At 42.1% G+C, this 17,199-nt stretch overlaps 1 protein-coding gene across 6 annotated transcripts in view; it reads right to left on the bottom strand.

Moving 5' to 3' along the window:
- SPOCK3 (SPARC (osteonectin), cwcv and kazal like domains proteoglycan 3) overlaps positions 1–17,199 on the bottom strand; it is a 370,554-nt gene that overhangs the window by 196,961 nt on the left and 156,394 nt on the right. For 4 of the 6 annotated variants that reach the window (XM_067551781.1, XM_067551785.1, XM_067551779.1 and 1 more), the window contains exon 4: positions 1,513–1,575. The exons of the other annotated variants lie outside the window; for them this stretch is intronic. In XM_067551781.1, coding sequence (XP_067407882.1) covers positions 1,513–1,575 — 63 coding nt within the window. The remainder of the gene's footprint in view (positions 1–1,512; positions 1,576–17,199) is intronic. 6 annotated transcript variants of the gene reach the window in all.

The following is a 17,199-nucleotide window of genomic DNA, read 5'->3' as shown; positions in this document are numbered from 1 at the left end:
AAGAATGTTGAATATAGAATTGAATCCAGACTGGGGGACAGAAAATGAAGTAGGACATTCCATTCCGTGTGTAGGAGCACGGATACAAGATGACAATGTAATTTCCATTCCCAAGTCCATGGGCCTATGTGGGTACACCTTGAGAGCCCAGTTCAGATTTAGAATGCCAGGAATACTTTCTCTGCTGAGATTAGGCACAGAAGTATGGAAGAGGATCTCCTACTTAAAATTAAACAAGGGACTGAATTTGGAAACCAGAGAAGATACTTGGTACTACCTTTTCTTTATGGAAATTTATAGGGGGTACCAGACCAGAGAAGATGTCTGCAAGTTTACTGACTGTTATGGTTGACCAGATGGAACCAGAAAGGCACGGTTCCAGGACAGGAACAGCAAAAAGATGGAACTGAAGTTCCAAAGGCATTAAAAAGAGGATGCAAAACTCAAGTGAGCAATCATGGATTTAACCAAGTACAGGATTATGGGATGAAGCATTGAACTCCAAGGTAACCAGTGGAAAAAATGCTGTCCAAAAACTCCTGTAAAAATTCTAAATTTGTGGGAGACAGGCTTCCATTGCTCAGAGATTACAAGAATTCCATGAGGAACAGAAGATCAGTCAAGTTCTGAAATCAACAAGTTATTTTACTCTACATTGAATCAGGATGTTGAGAACACTGTGCCAAAACCATGCTCCTGAGCCCAATCACAAGACAAATGTTTTAAATTAAAAATTAAAGGGTTGGTGTGAAGCATGGGAACTTGGTGCAGGAAGTCTGCTAGGCAATCTTGGTAGGTAAAATAGATCTGCAAAACATGACCTTCTTAACCAGGCTGGGTCTATTATGCTCAACTGTGTTTTCTTCTGTTCTACTTTTCTGTGCACCCTCCAGAAGAGAGCAACAGCAGAAAAGGTAAAGGCTCACTCATCTACGCACTGCCAATCAGCTGGATGAACGCTTATGGATATCCATACCTGTTACAGAATCCAAAAATCTGATTGATCCATCCCACACCCTGAAAAAAAGCAAAGAAATATAGAGGAAAGAAAGATGTGTCAATTTCCTACAGAAAGATCATTTTCTGAGATGAAGCTTTGTCCTTTTCAGCCAGTTGATTTGGGCACAAATGACAGTGGTGGACTTTAATTTCTTCTGTGCCCATTAGAATAGAAGTATCTCATCTCTTGGAATTCTTCTGTCAGTTGAGACATTCAATCATCATCACATTACCCAATATACTATATCATTCTTTAGAGCTAACAGAGCTAGCTGTATAGCTCTAAGTTCTAGAATGTTGCTGGGTTGCCTCATCTATTAAAGAAACCATTTCCCTTGTATTGAATTGTAATTAGAGTGCCTCCCCCCACTAGGAACCAGTACTTGCATTTACAGGTTTTCTCCTATCCAGAGAAAGGGGAAGGAGGAGGAAAAGCAGGAGAATTCTGGAATGCACTTGAATCAAAAGGGACAAAATCTTGATAAAAGACTAGACATATCTTGAGGGACTTACCAATATAGCTCTGTTGGAAAAGTGACTGGATTTTGTGATTCTCCGAGAAGATAGAATCCTCTTCTGCAGGTGAATAAAAATAGTCACTATTTCTATTCACTTGTAGGTGACTTATGCAGAGTTATTATTGTGGTGCAGATGTGCATACACACACAAACCCCACCCCTTCCATGACTACTAGCCAAGTTAATGGAATGGATACTACCTTTTCTGGAAGTGACATTAACTGGAAGTGGAACTAAATCAAAGGCCTTTCTGGGTGGACTGGGAAAAAGAGAATATGAAGGCTCACGTCCCTTGAGTTTGACTAAGGCAAGAAAGTGTCCATAGCTAACCACTGCCATGACAATTCTATTATGAAGTACAGAATACTGAATAAGACTGTCTTTTATATAATTAGTTGTCTAACTTGTGAGTTTTGTTTATCTTATATTGATTTCTCAGCTTGATGTATACTTTTTTGTTTCTTTGTTATTGTGTTGAGGCCCTGGCACAAATAAATCTCTATTATTTGCTCAAATTAAAAGATCAGTTGTATGGAAAAAGTATAAAGGGATAAAATTGCCTGATTTGGTCTGCTAATGTAACAAGCTATATTAAAAATGTATGAGGAGAAAGATACCAGGGGATTCCACTCTGCCATGAAAACAACGAAACAAGAGTGGTGGGAGCAACACAAGTAAAAAAGTATCTGTGTATGATAGACAGACCTGGCACAAGTGGGAAATGTCTGACATGGGACATGAAATAACTGTAGCTGCTTCTGGCTTTTACACACTAATGACGATGTCTCTAAGTTCAGGTACACTGATATGCTAATAAATTATGGTAATACTTGTCTGTATTATGAAGTAAACAGTACCCCAAACCAGCCCAATATCCCCATATGGCAGTGTGCTCAATTATATAATCTAAAACGTACTTAGAGACTGGTATGTGGCCTTGCCTTTTGAATGTTCTTTTTGGCAGATATCCTCGAGTCAATGTACTTATCTTACCACACAGAATCTGAGGAATTTATTTCATTAGAGTTGTATTTCTTTGAAAATTGCAGTATCTTAGTGCAGCAAGGGCAATACTATATATAAAACACTGAACGTGAAATCCAATTACCTGAAATGTCAAATATCTCTTCCTTTTGCCAGCATGGTAACTCACCAGGCTAGGGACTAATACTACAAGTGCTTTTGGAAACTGGAATTCTAGTAGCAGGAAAGTTGTTTGTTGAACAGAGAAATCAAAAGAAAGATTCTGTACAACCCCTTTGTTTGGTTCACTTGGCACAGATACCATGGAAATCATAGAATCACAGAAACGTAGGGCTGGATGGGACCTTGAGAGGTCACTGAGGCAGGACAAAGTAAACCTAGACCATCCCTGATAGGTATTTGCCCAATCTGTTCTTAAAAAATACCACTGACCGGATTCTACAACCTCACTTGGAAATCTATTTCAGAGCTTAAATATTCATATAGGTTTTTTCCTAGTAGCTAACCTAAATCTCCCTGGCCATAGATTAAGCCCATTACTTCTTATTCTACCTTCTGTGGACATGGAGAACAACTGATCACCATCCTCTTTATACAGCCCTTAATATATTTGAAGACAGTTATCTTTTCTCAAAACTAAATCATGTTTGAATACAATATTGTCAACAATATATTCAATTGAAGCTACAGGTTAAGCACGGTTGAAAATTACATCAGTCACAACAGGTGCCTAACTATGTATTTCACTATCCTAATTTATGCAAGCAAGCTGACAATTTTAGCTTGAGATTTTTCAGTCTTTAAAAATGATAATTCTTAGCACTTACATAGTATGTTTTTACATATTCAAGATGTTGTCACAATCACCACAATGCCCATCTGAGATACATATTATCTCTATTTTACAGATAAGGGAACAGAGAGAGTCCAGCACATTGCAAGTCACTGGAAGAACTGGAATTAGGTATCTGGACTTCCTGCCTTCCATCCCACTACTCAGTTCACTAGACTCTGCCATCTCTTTAGATGTTTATGCCAAAAATTTTCCTTTCAGAAGGAGGATGCAACTTTACAATGGGAACTGTACATGTAAAAATAATGCAATGTCTTGGGAAGAGAATAATCATCATCATACTGAAAGGTAAGTGAGGTCTTAATGATTTTTCTTAGCCTTCAGCCTGTTATCTCCTGTTAATATAATCAGTTTTATAAAACAGTACCTTTCAAACTAATCATCTGACAAGTATATTTCACTGTCATTAAATGATAGTTTCATTGACTGCCACAAATCTGCATGTGATAAGATTCCTCTGCTCTCCCCCCCCGCGAGTAATCTAGATAATGACAACAGAAGTGATTACCCATTTGCTGACAGTCACAGTCTAATTCAGGTAGCTAATGCATTGTTACACATTCCCATCTGTAATTCTAAGAAGTTATAAATTAAAACTCATAATTGCTATTTAATAAACCACTACGGATGTATCAAATATACGTTACCTTGTTAGTAAACTATAATTTAATCCCATATCATATTTTACATATAAAGTGTGGCTTTACTGTGATTTTGTAAACTAATGTCATGATGCCCCATTTCTGTAAAGATTGAGACCAAATTTTATCAGTCCACAAGCAAATATATACATACATTTTTAACTGGCAATCCTGCTAACTCAACCCGAATTCTAAGTGTCAAGAGGAGTACATTCTGGCCCATACATCATCAACATAGAAATCTGTAATTAGAAGTTAACAATTTTGATGAGAAATGTACAAACAAGATTCCATTTACCTGTGCTGGCTCTACAGTGATACTAGTAGTAAAGGACAGGGGGGAAAGAGTTTTGTTAAGAATGTAAATAGGTGTGACTCAATACATACTGGAAACAGGACTACTGAGTTATGTTTTTATACTGTTGCTTTCCCAAGTAGAACTCCACTTAAAGAAAATTGTTTATACAAGTGCATTTTTAAAACACAAACAAAAATCAGTTCTGTTGTGGGGAATAGTTACCAAAACAATAAAAGACAAAGACACCAAAACGTTTTCCAAACACTTTCAGCACTTGAAATTTCCCTGTGAAGAGGCTAAAATTTATTAAATTAAATCCTTTCATTAAATACTAAAATGCCCATGTCTCTTGCCTCTCTATGGAATCCTGCATAAACAGCAAGACAGAGAAGTTAAATTAATTCAATTTGAAGATAATGAAATTAGAAGGGACGCTGAAGGGAGTTTACAGCTCTCATGTGCAGGGAAATTTGAGAGATTTATTTAATCATTTTGGCTTTAGATTAAAAGGTATCTAGAGAAGATGGAAATATAAAAATTATTGCAAGAAGAAAAGCACAAGAGATGTTAAAAAGCTAATCATTACAGACAAAATGTCTCTTACTCTGTGCCTTCACTTTGTTCATCACATTGCATTGCACCAATTTTCAGTGTAAATAATACAAACCTTATCCTATAATTTCTAATCTTGGGAACTGATTAACTTAAATTGATATGTGCCTCTAATAGATACACATGACTCTGGTACATAAACAGGATAAATCTTTGGTTTTTGTTTCTATTTATTTATTTTCATATTCTGAACTTCACTCAACCCAAAGCCCTGTGCGCTATGCAGACCTTGGACATAAATTATGTAGCACGGATCTTGCAGCTCTGCTTCTCCTCCCCCACTACCCTCTTATTATTGTCCACTGTCCCTTCACAATCCAGTCCATTTGATAAAATACACTTTGTGATATTTTTATAAAATTCAAGTTTTAATAGATGTTTTCAGGGGAAAGCTAGAGGTTTTGACAGTTGGATAACAGATAATTGAGGCATTAGATACTTAGGTCAGATCCGCCCTACATACTTTTCCCAGCTTAGCTATGTCACATAAGAGTGTGTGTGTGAGGGGGAAATCACACCACTGACATAACTATGCTTGTGTAACTCTCCATGTATATGCAGAGTCTGGCAAGAGAGTCCTTTTTGCTGGCATAGTTTATATAATTCAGGGAGGTGGTTTACCTACACCAGCAAAAGAACACATTTTGCAGGTATAAACAATTTAGGGGCTTTGCTGATATAGCTATACCAACACAGACTCTGAAATGTAGACTAAACCTTCCAAAGACATGGAATATAGGTTGAATTTTTGATATCGCGGAAACAACAGAGGCGTTGGTGTTGGGGAAGGAATGAAACTCCCCCCCCTCCCGTCTTATCCAGAAGGGGCACAAGTCAAGTCATTTAAGTTGGCAAGAAAGTGGATTTGAACTGTGCTTTCCCCACTAGCAACTTTTGACACCAACTGTCTGCTTCATTTCAATCTGCATTATGTTATGCTACTACATCCTGTAATGACAAACCAACTCTTTTTGGATGCTTCTGCTAAAATGAGGAGCTATAAAATAGTTAACAATGCTTAAACTGAAAATGTCATCAGTATTAATATCCCTTCGAGATGAACAGGAACAGCTTACCCAGTTCTCAAAGTTATTTTCTGCAGCTTTAAGCAGAGAACCATCAATTTGTATTAGGGTCTCATTTTGTAGATTTTTGTAATCATAAAGACTGAAGGCTCCCCACCCCCAAGAGAAATTAAAGCTTAGATTCTAGAGCACAATTATATGGCTATTAAAAATGGGTGATGGATTTTTCAGTGTTAGAGGACGGCTCTAGATCAAGACAATACGTTTTATAAGATTTGCCAGAACATATTTCTTTGTGTTTACCTAGACTATATCAGTTGACTTCTCAGGGTCTGAGTGGGAAACAACCAGCTTCTAAAAACTGCTGTGATCTGAGCTATATTAAGAACGGATTAGACTCCAGACATTAGCTATGGGCTTACTTTATTAATTTAGTTTCAAAATGATATATAAAAACACTTGCAAGTATGTAGGAAATGATGTGTACATGTCACAACCACAGAAAGAACTATTAAACAGATATATGTCGACTTCTTCAAAACATGTTTACTTTAGATCTCAAATAGTTAAAAATCATAAGTAAAATAAAGATTTGTTGCTGTCTTGAGTTGCTGAGAAGGCATGAAACAATTAGGAGCATCTGGGTTTTTTGGGTTGGTTTGTGTGTGTGTGTGTTTTTAAGATATATTTGGATCTGTGACCATTAGATGCTAGGGAAAATTAATGTATTCCAAAATTGATTACTTTATTACTAATGGATCCATTTATTTATCATTCACACTTGACAGGGTGACACAGCAGGGTTGCCCATCATCTCCTCTATAATTCAATTTATTGCAGAGCTCCTGGCAGTTTGTATTACCCAGGATACTGTTGTTTAGGGTATCATGGGAAATCAAGACTAGAAAGACTTAATATAGGAATCATCTTTACAGAGCTCTGTGGCTGAAACCTCACTGAAAATTTACTTTATAAAAAGACATTCTGAAAGCTTCCTAGTGCACCTCAAGAGGTTCTGATCATCATCAACCCCCAGCAAAGTCGATGGTATAGGATCAGGCACAACCTTTCCAGACTCCAGTCTTAGATAAGCCATTTTTTCCAAATGTTTATCATAATCCAGGGACAGGCAAAATAAGAACTAATTATACTTTTGCCTACCATTCAAAGCAAACCCTAATCTATTTTGGAGGTTCATTAGTGCTTTGTTTAACTCCCCAGCTTTTGGTAAGGTAGTCTGACAGCCTTCTCAACTTGGTTTGGCCCTGCTTCTGATCCCTTAGAATTTATGATGGGGCCTTTGCATTTGATATATCCATAAAGCTCAAAATACTTTTGGGAAAGCGAGGTTCACAGAATCTGACTCGAGAACAGATCCATGCTGAGATAAAGAATAGGGGAGAAAAGATGGAGAATCTCATTCCTCGGCTTACTTTACCAGGGAAGAATCTGAGTTCCACTCAGTGACATTCTTGAAAAGAAAAGGCTGAGGAAGAGAAAAATAGGAAGTTCCCGCCACCATTAGTGATAAAGATGGCGTTTAACTGCAAGAAGGAAGGCTCTGATGCAGTGGTTTCCAACCTTTTTGGCTAGAGGGCCTCAAATATAATTTTTACAACCCTGAAGGGCCACCAGTCTCCATCAGCAGCTCTCCTCCCCACTGCAGCCATACGGAAGGAGTTCAGAGAGGAGGTTGCCTCCTCGCTGATCTCTCATCCCCCTGGCTGCACACGTCCTGTAGCCCCATGCAATCCACCTGGGTCCCTAGGCAGTGGCCCCCTTCTGCAGCAAGGGGGACGGAGATCAGTGCCCCCCTCCTTCTGACTCCAGCAGGGACTCCCAACACCTAGGGACTCAGGCACAGCGCTTTGCTTTCTGCTGGAGATGGGAAAGACAGCACTGATCTCCTTTCCCCATGGCTGCAGCAAGGAGCCTGCATCTGTCTTGTAGCCCAGTGGCAACATACTGTCTGGGTTCTTAGGCAATGGGCTCCCTTCTGCAGCCAGTGGGAGGGGAACGGCAGGTCACTTTGAAAGATCCTGTGGGTCACGGGTTGGGAACCGCTGCTCGGATGAATTTACTGAATTTTTGGAGGTTAAAGATAAGCATCAGAACCAAATTTCTTTCTGGGACTTGCAATTACCATCCATGGAATTTTAAACCATGAATATCAGAGTGTAAAATGTCTTATTCTTAGTGTCACCAGATAGCAAGTGTGAAAAATGGGGACAGGGAGTGGGGGGGTAAGAGGCACCTATATAAGACAAAGCCTCAAATATTGGGACTGCCCCTAATAAATCGGGACATCTGATCACTCTACTTATTCTGGAGGGAGACCTTAAGTGAAACTATTTAAAGTGACAGGATTGTTACAGAATAAAATAATTGCCAGACTGGAAAGGATCTAATGATCAGCCTCATTTGGTATTCTCTCTCTATCGGTGACATAAGCTAGATGCTTCGGAGAATGCCAGAAAATCCAAACAATGCATACAGTAAGTGTGCAATACTATATTCATGGTAGAAAAAAGTGAAGAAACCATTTTTCATTATCTGATCAGTGCATAGCTGAATCTTTAGGATTGATCGCCTTTTTTTTTTTTTTTTTTTTTTTTTTTTTTTTGTAATTACCACAAATGTAACTGCTGGTAAAAGTTAATGTTTATACTGTATAATTAATTTTTTTCCAAAGAAATTGATTGGCTAACTGCTTCAATAATATTTAGAAGCAGCAAGTTTTGTAAGTTAATTAAAGGGATATTTCCTTTTATCAACCTTAAAACTGTTGTTTTTAATGCCAAATTTGTCTGTTCTTCCTTTCAGATTAAGGTTAAAGAGAAGGTGGTTAAGTGGCCTTCTCTACATTTTTATTTTATATGACTATCATTAACCTTCTAATTCTCCTAATCCTTTCAGTCAGTCTCATGTGGAATCACCCCATGCCTCTAGTCACTTCTGATGCCCTTCTTTAGTCTTTGTTTTGATTTCCGCTATGCCTTTTATAAGCAGACGAGACCAAAACTGAACACATTACAATACTATTAATTTATTTAATTATATGACTTTTTCAGCATATTAGTCTCTCTCCCCTAAATACAGCCCAATACTTTATTCTCCTTTAAATCTATTGCTGTGCACTGGGCAGTCACCCTCAGTGACCTGTCCATAATATCTGCATCTTATCCCTGAGAGGCTTCAAATAATTTAATCCATCCACAGATGGATTTAGAGCTATCATGTAGTTATCCAAAAAGAATTAGATATCCCGCCAAGCTGTCCAATTTCCTAGTTTTGTTTTGACCTTCCGGAGTTCTCACAGTACTCCCTAGTCTGGACAAAAACTAAATGATTGTGTTAAATTTTGTCACCCCACTTATCTCCATTTACAAGTATATTAATAAGCTTGAAATCATAGAGTCAGAAATGTAGAACTGGAATGGATCTTGATGAGTCTAGTCCAGTCTCCTGCACTGAGGCAGTACTAAGTATTACCTAGACCATCCCTACCAGAGGTTATTCTGGGCTGGATTTAAGGACAGGCAACGACCGCCTGGGTGCCGGGCTTTGGGTGCACCAGGCTCAGGGTGCTCTTTTTGTTGTTAGTGACAAAAGGGAAAACAGAATGTTTGAAGTAAAATGTTTCAGTTATTCCATATGTGGATTCATTTTTCACTAACCTCCTAGAATTATCTACTGTAACACTATTTAATACTGGTCCACTCAATGTTGGTGCGCAGTTCAGTTTCTTGATGTTAATACATTTCAGTTATTCTTAAAATTTAAAAGTTTCTATAAACTTAGAGGAAACTAATTTTTATTTGTGTATATATGGCATGAATAAATACAGATTTATGGATCCTAGCATGCAAATTTATTGTCTTCTATGACAGAGATAAATCATGTATGCTAATCGTGCATCAAAGTCGTGAAATGGGTTACAAATGTAATAAAAAATAAGATATTCAAAAGTTTAACAAATGGAGAGGGGTGAGGCACGGAAAACACTCTTCACCTAGGGTGCCATTTGGTCTAGGGTCGGCTCTGCTGTTATTAGATTTGTACTGTAGGCATTTGCCCATTCATCTTGGATAGATACAGCAGAAATGAAGAGGTTTTTATTTGATTATTTTAACTAAGTTGGAAAGATAAATTGATAACTGATTGTAGGTTGAATCAATTAGTGAATCATTCTCTCTTTGGAAGGAAGTTCTCAGCAAACATGAGAAAGGATATCAGGATGCAGCAAGCAGTAACAGGAGAAAAATCAAGCGATAGATAAGGCAACTTCTTCCTGGGGATTGATGTTCAGGATGTTTACTGGGCAATGTTTGGATTCTTGTAACTTTTCTAGGGGGATTTGAAGGAATCTGCAAAATCTTTTCATGAATTCCTGGAAGATCTTGAAAATCAGTAGATACAGTGATGGCATTCCCACCTTGTTTGGAGATGAAGATGACTTTTCAGGTGGAGGTGAGATCTCTTCTGCCTGAGACGCCTGTTCCTTTTGTACATCTGCCATTACCAGAGAAGTGTGTGGTACCATGTGTACTGTACTATAGGATGTTTTCAAGGAGCCTGTGGTTGATATGGTACTGGTGCTGTGTGTTAGTTGATGAAACTGGTCCCTATAGAGGCATTGTGGGTCCCAGAAACCCCACTAGGGAGGGGGTAAGGGAAGGAACCCCAAAGATATTCATAATCTCTTGGCCTATGATGTCTGATAGGTTCTCCAGGTTCATCTTCATGAAAGGGGCTCATGTGAGTTGGGTAGTACAGCAATGGAAAAGGATCTCTGTACCAAGGTCTGAGTAGGAGGAGTCTTCTTCAGAACTCGGGGGAAGGAGGAGTGAGGGATGGGAGGGTTCTAATGTTCTAATTGGTACCAAAGGCTGGAGCTTTAAACCGGTCCCAACATCCTGCTTTTGTGGCAGTACCATGGATTTATGCTGTTAGATCCTTCCATAATTGTTGATTCAGGTTCAGAAATAAGAAGATCCTCTGAAGAAAGGAATCTAGAAAGGAGGACTCCGATACTCTTCACCTGAAGTTGGGGTCAGTACCGGGTGGTGAGATGGAAGCTGTTGTGGTACCGAGATGATTGTAGTGTCCTGTCCCCTTTCAGAGGTACTGCAGGATACTGATACTGGGGCATGAACAATAGCTCTATGTCTCTCACTATATCGTAAGGGAACGGACTGTGACATCGTGTGATGGGCACATCCAAGCAGGGCTTCTTCCTCGGTACTGATGTCTCAGTCAGAACCTCTATTGTGACCTTATAGGGAATCTCCTGAGAGTGGTCTTATGCAGTGATCTGCTCCTCTTCGTTTCCCTTTTCTGAAGTCTTATTGTCTGGAGATGCAGATGAAGCAGCAACAATGACTGAAGATGCCTGCTACATAGAGACCAACATACCCCAGTGAGGCTGAGGTGGGAGGAGCATGTGAGCCAGAGCACTCTCTATAAGTATGAGCTTCAGTCTAGTCTCCCTGTGCTTCTTGGATCTCCCCTTAAAACCAAGACAGACCTTGCATTTGGCAGGGTTGTGGGAGTCCCCCAAAACACTGCAGGCAGTTGGAAAGTTCATTGTTGCAGGGAAAGGACCTGTGGCAAGTCTCTCAGGTTCTAAACCCTGGTGTCTCTACACAACAATTATGCCCTGATACAAAAGATCAAAAGAAGAAGAGGAGGAAAGGAAGGTACACTCCGCTCCCGAACAACACAAAATTTAAGTGAAACAAAAGATAACAAAACAAATTGTTAAAAGAATTACTAAAACAAAACAGTAAAACAATAATTCATGAGTTTAAAGGCAGGAAGCTGAAAACAGTGGGCAGCAGAACTCATCTCAGCCACATATGTTCTCATTTAGAGCATGAGCAAGCATCAGCCAGTGAATACTACTTCACAATCTCAGGTCAAGAGTACACAGTCGGACACACATCTATGGTGGAGCACCTATAGGGTCATACTCAAAGAACTTATCTGTCCTGTGTGTGTGTGTGTGTGTGTGTGCGCGCGCGTGTGTAGTGTGTGTGTGCGTGCGGCGGGGGGGGGGGGGGGGGAGGGCAATTTAGAGAAGGTATTGGAGGATTATCAGTAGTTGAGTGTTTTAGCATGCATTCTCACCGCAAAGTGGGAGTTTATCAGTCTAAGTGAACATCTCAGGGCTTGTCTACATGGCATGACAAAGCACACCAGAGGGATGTGATTGATGAAGTGCACCATGTTTGTAAGAGGACTACATTAATGAAAACTGGGCACCATTTAGAATGTGCAAGCAGGGTCTCCACAGGGCAGTTAGAATGCAACGCGTCACAGAGCTTTACAAATCATGCCCCTCTCATGCACTCTGCCAGAGCTTTGTAGACAAACCCTCACTTGGGCTTTAGCTTACAGCCCAAGACGACCACCTAGTTTGTGTTGAACGCACCAATAACCTAAGTTCATAGGTGGGGGGGGACACGCATAAAAGGGGTTATGCAACACCCAAAACAGACTCCAGGCTAATTACAGTGAAGACATAACTTTAGCAATTTTCATCTGCAGAACTCTAATATGGTTTTCAAACACCATTTGAACGTGGACTTCAGCAATTCCATGCAGCATATTTTCAGCTAACAAGTTAAAATTGCAAATGAGTGGAGAGGGAAGGGTTTAGCACTTACTTCCTGTCACACGCACCTGTGCGCGCATACACACTCCCAGTGAGCCAGACTAGTTTAGTGATATGTGCTGTTACAACTGGCTCCAGCGAGGTCTAGCCTACTGTGCAAGCAGCTGCCTTTTTATTCACTAATAAATATTTTTGTTTTATACACTTGTGACTCTCATTCCTGCCAAAACAGAAATTACACATTTTCCAAACCATCCTCCAGGGTTAAAACGAGTGTACGACTCCATGCCAGTATCCGAAAATTGCCAAGTGTCATGCTGTGAAGGAATTCTGCTTTTGTGGAGTGCTCAGAAACATTTGTCTATTATATTCAACACCGTAAACACTTCCATTTTTGGAAAGGGTCTGGAGTCAGTAGCAAGACAAAGGGCAATATTCCTCTGTTAGGGGGAATAGATTGTGTGTCACTGATTTACACCTGATGACCACTTTGACAGTGCTGTCTGACATGCTAACAGCCCTAAGCGCATGTGATCTTCCACATTTTTCCTGACGCCAAGCTTTCCACATGACCAGAGCCCCATATATTCTGTGATTCCATGGTGAGGAACTGATGGTCATTTTCAAGACATCCCTTAATTAATAGCAACTAAAATAAATTGGAGTACCACACCTAATATTCGGACACAACCACCCCACTCCAGCAATTAGAAAGAGTAGTTACTCTAGCACCAGGGCTGTGACTTATAAGATATGAGGCACAGACTGCTCCAAAACGTAAACAGAAAAGAAAAAAATGAAAAGCGGGGGAAAAATGAGGTAGAAATGAAAAGAGCAATGTCAGGGAGAGAAAGAAAAATGCCGGGAGACAGGAGAAGAGGAAAGGTATTGGAGGCTGACTTTGTAATTACAGTTGATAAACCTGTTCAGAAAAAGAAAGAACAAGCCTGTACTCAAACATTTGAGTTTTGGGGGAAAAAAATGTGAGTAAACTTCCCAGTTCATTTTTTTTTCTTTTGCGTGGGGGACAGGAGGTATCACTACACCTAATGGTTTCAGAAGTGAACATATACATGTTCTTATTTATTGTGATTTACAGTACATAAAAATAGCATCCATATGTTACTGTGGGTGCATCTGACACGAATTAGAAACAGTTCAACAAAAACAAAACGAACAGCAACCTCCAAGAAAAAAAATCCACCCACAATCCCAAAAGGGAAGATTTGACCCACCAAATCTCCATGCCCCACTGTCTTCAGCTACCTGTGCAACCAGCAGGCCTTGCAGTGCGCCCTGATCAGCCATCTTTCTATTTTGCACCGAGAGTGGAGGTTTGTTCCACAGATGAAGACCACTGCTCCATCATCAGCTGCTTCTCTATTAAACCAAGGGGGAATAGCACAAGTACCTCCACTTTCAGCATGACATGGGAAAAGGCAGTCTTTCAAGCAGGCAGCTTCCTAAGCCATACAGTGTTAGAAAGATAATTAATACCATAGATTTTATATGCGACTCAAGCTAGTGACAGTCAGCCTCATTTTTTCATTACTGGAATACATACATTTACATAATGCTGGTTGTAATTACTGTTTAAAACAGGCCCATCTTTAAAACATTTTAAAACCTTAAAATAAACCTCCCTAAAACGTATTGTATCTCATCTAGCTAAAAGAAAACAGGGTTACTTACCAGTAACTGATGTTCTTCGAGATGTGTTGCTCATGTCCATTCCACTATAGGTGTGTGCACGGTTACCCGGAACTTTTTTCCCCTTAGCAGATCCTGTAGGGCTGGCTCCGGCATATGAGGCGCTGCCGGCCCTACGCCCCCCTCAGTCCCTTCTTTCTGCCAACTCCAGCAGCAGGGACAAGGGGTGGGTTGTGGAATGGACATGAGCAACACATCTCGAAGAACATCAGTTACTGGTAAGTAACCTTGTTTTCTTCTTCGAGTGCTTGCTCATGTCCATTCCACTATAGGTGACTAACAAGTGATACCTTTGGAAGTAGGTCGGAGTTACCGGTAAGCTGCCCCCAGCACTGCTCTGCCAAATCCCATGTCCTCTCTCGCCTGCTGAATGATGGCATGGTGGGACGTGAAGGTATGCAGCGATGACCAGGTGACAGCTTTGCAGATGTCCTGCAGGGGCACTCTCTCCAGGAAGGCTGTAGATGAGGCTTGAGCTCTGGTTGAATGAGCTGTGATGGTTCCCAGAAGCAGCACCTTCGTCTTCTCGTAGCGGAACTTGATGCATGATGTAATCCACGAGGAGATGCGCTGGATGGACACAGGTGAGCCTTTCATTCGGTCAGCCGCTGCGACAAAGAGAAGCGTCAATTTCCGGAACGGCTTTATACGCTTGATTTACAAGGTCAGGGCTCATCTCACGTCCAGTGAATGCCATCTCCTCTCCTCCTCCAAACCGTAGGGCTTGGGAAAAAACACGGGGAGAAAAATGTCTTGATTACAATGAAATTGGGAAACCACCTTGGGTAGGAAGGTTGGATGCAGCCTCAGCTGGACCTTGTCCTTATACAATACTGTATAAGGGGCTCCAAGGTCAAGGTCCTAATCTCGGAGACTCTCCTGGCTGAGATAATGGCCACCAGGAAGGCTACCTTCCATGAAAGGATGAGCAGAGGGCATGAAGCCATGGGTTCAAAGGGGGGCCCCGTGAGTCTCAAGAGGACCAGGCTGAGATCCCAGGAAGGCACCAGGTCACGAACCTGCTGATAAAGCCTCTCCACCCTCTTGAGGAACCTGACCGACATGGGATGGGAGAACAGAGATCTCCCCTTCAGCGACTGAGGGAAGGTCAAAATGGCTGCCAGGTAAGCATTCAATGAGGCCAGCGCCAGTCCCTGGAGCTTTAGCTGGAGCAGGTACTCCGGGCTTGCCTGTATAGGCGAGAGGCTGGGCGGAATACCCCGGGACTCTGCCCGATAGGTAAACCGCCTCCATTTAGTCCAATACATGATCTGTGTAGAAGGCTTCCTGCTGCCAAGCAGGACTTGCTGGACCTGCACTGAGCAGGCTCTCTATCCCTCCATCAGCCACAGAGCCTCCAGGCCGTGAGGTGCAGGGAATCCAGGTCTGGGTGCAACAGGCGACCGTAGTCCTGGGATGGAAGGTCATGCTGCCTCGGGAGCTCCAGGGGTGGGGCAATCGAAAGGTCCAGCAGCATGCTGAACCAGTGCTGTCTTGGCCAGGCCAGAGCGATGAGTATAATGTTCGCCCTGTCCCTCTTTATTTTCAGCAGGACTTTGGGTAGGAGCAGAATGGGCGGAAACACATACATGAGGGTCCCCGTCCAGTACATGAGGAAGGTGTCAGAAATCGACCCAGTCTCGTGACCTCGGAGCGAGCAGAACCTCGGGCACTTCGTGTTCCAGGCCGACATGAATAAGTCCAGTTGGGGTGAACGCCCCACTTCTGGAAGATCATAGCCATCACCTCTGGGTGCAATGACCAGTCATGGCGGGGTAGAAACAACCTGCTGAGGTGATCCGCCTCGTCGTTCCTCGCTCCCGGGAGGTGAGAGGCCATCAGGTTGAAGTCATGCCTCATGGCAAGATCTCACAGACGGATAGCTTCCTCGCAAAAGGCTGAGGAGCGCGCTCCCCTCTGCCTGTTTATGTAAAACATGGCTGGGGTGTTGTCCGTCAGCACCTGCACCACTCTGCCTGTCAGGAAACGGAGGAACACCTTGCACGCTAGGCGAATGGCCCTCATCTCCTTCATGTTGATGTGCAGACGTCTCTCCTCCCCCAACCAGAGCCCGAGTGCCTAGGTTGGCACTGATGTGGGCTCCCCATCCTACGTCCAAAGTGTCGAAAATTAGGGTGACTGATGGGACCAGTTCCCTGAACTGAACACCTTTCATCACTGCCCTGGGAGTCCGCCACCAGTTTAGGGAGGCTAAGACACGTGGGGGAACTGTGACCACCCAGTCCAGTGGGTGTCTGCTTGGAACATATACCAAGGCCAACCATGCCTGAAGCGGTCTGAGCCTCAGGCGAGCTAGTCTCACTACGTACGTGCAGGCCACCATGTGGCCTAACAGCCATAGGCAGTACCTGGCTGCTGTCGTGGGGCATCAGTGCAGATGGGAGATGAGAGAGACAATCACCTCAAAATGTGGCTGAGGCAGGAAGGCTCTGGCCTGGGATGCGTCCAGGGTAGCCCCAATGAACTCTGTTCGTTGCACTGGGGTTAGTGTAGACTTTTGTTCATTTATGAGTAGTCCCAGCCTGCTGCACGTGCAGCAAGTGAGGGTTATGCTTTCCTGTACTTGGGACCTGGACCTGCCCCTGATCGGCCAAATGTCTAGGTAAGGAAAAATTTGCACACCCTTTCCCCTCAGGTGGGTAATCACTACCGCCATGCACTTGGTAAACACCCTTGGAGCCGAAGATAGGCCAAAGGGCAGGGCTGTGAACTGGTAGTGGGAGCCAGCCACCATGAAATGGAGAAAATGCCTGCAGCTTGGGAGGACAGACACATGAAAGTATGTGTCCTTGAGATCGAGGGCGGCATACCAGTCTCTTCGATCCAGGGAAGGGATTATGGAGGCTAGGGAGACCATGTGAAACCTGAGTTATTTGACATATTTGTTTAGATGATGCAGGTCTAATATGGGTCTCAGACTCC

This window comes from Emydura macquarii, unplaced genomic scaffold (genome assembly GCF_026122565.2).
Source record: "Emydura macquarii macquarii isolate MOO-44397 ecotype Brisbane River unplaced genomic scaffold, CSIRO-AGI_Emac_v2 contig_1363, whole genome shotgun sequence".
Lineage (NCBI taxonomy): Eukaryota > Metazoa > Chordata > Testudines > Chelidae > Emydura > Emydura macquarii.
Note: the sequence above shows the minus strand (reverse complement) of the source record. Positions and strands in the feature narration are given on the sequence as shown.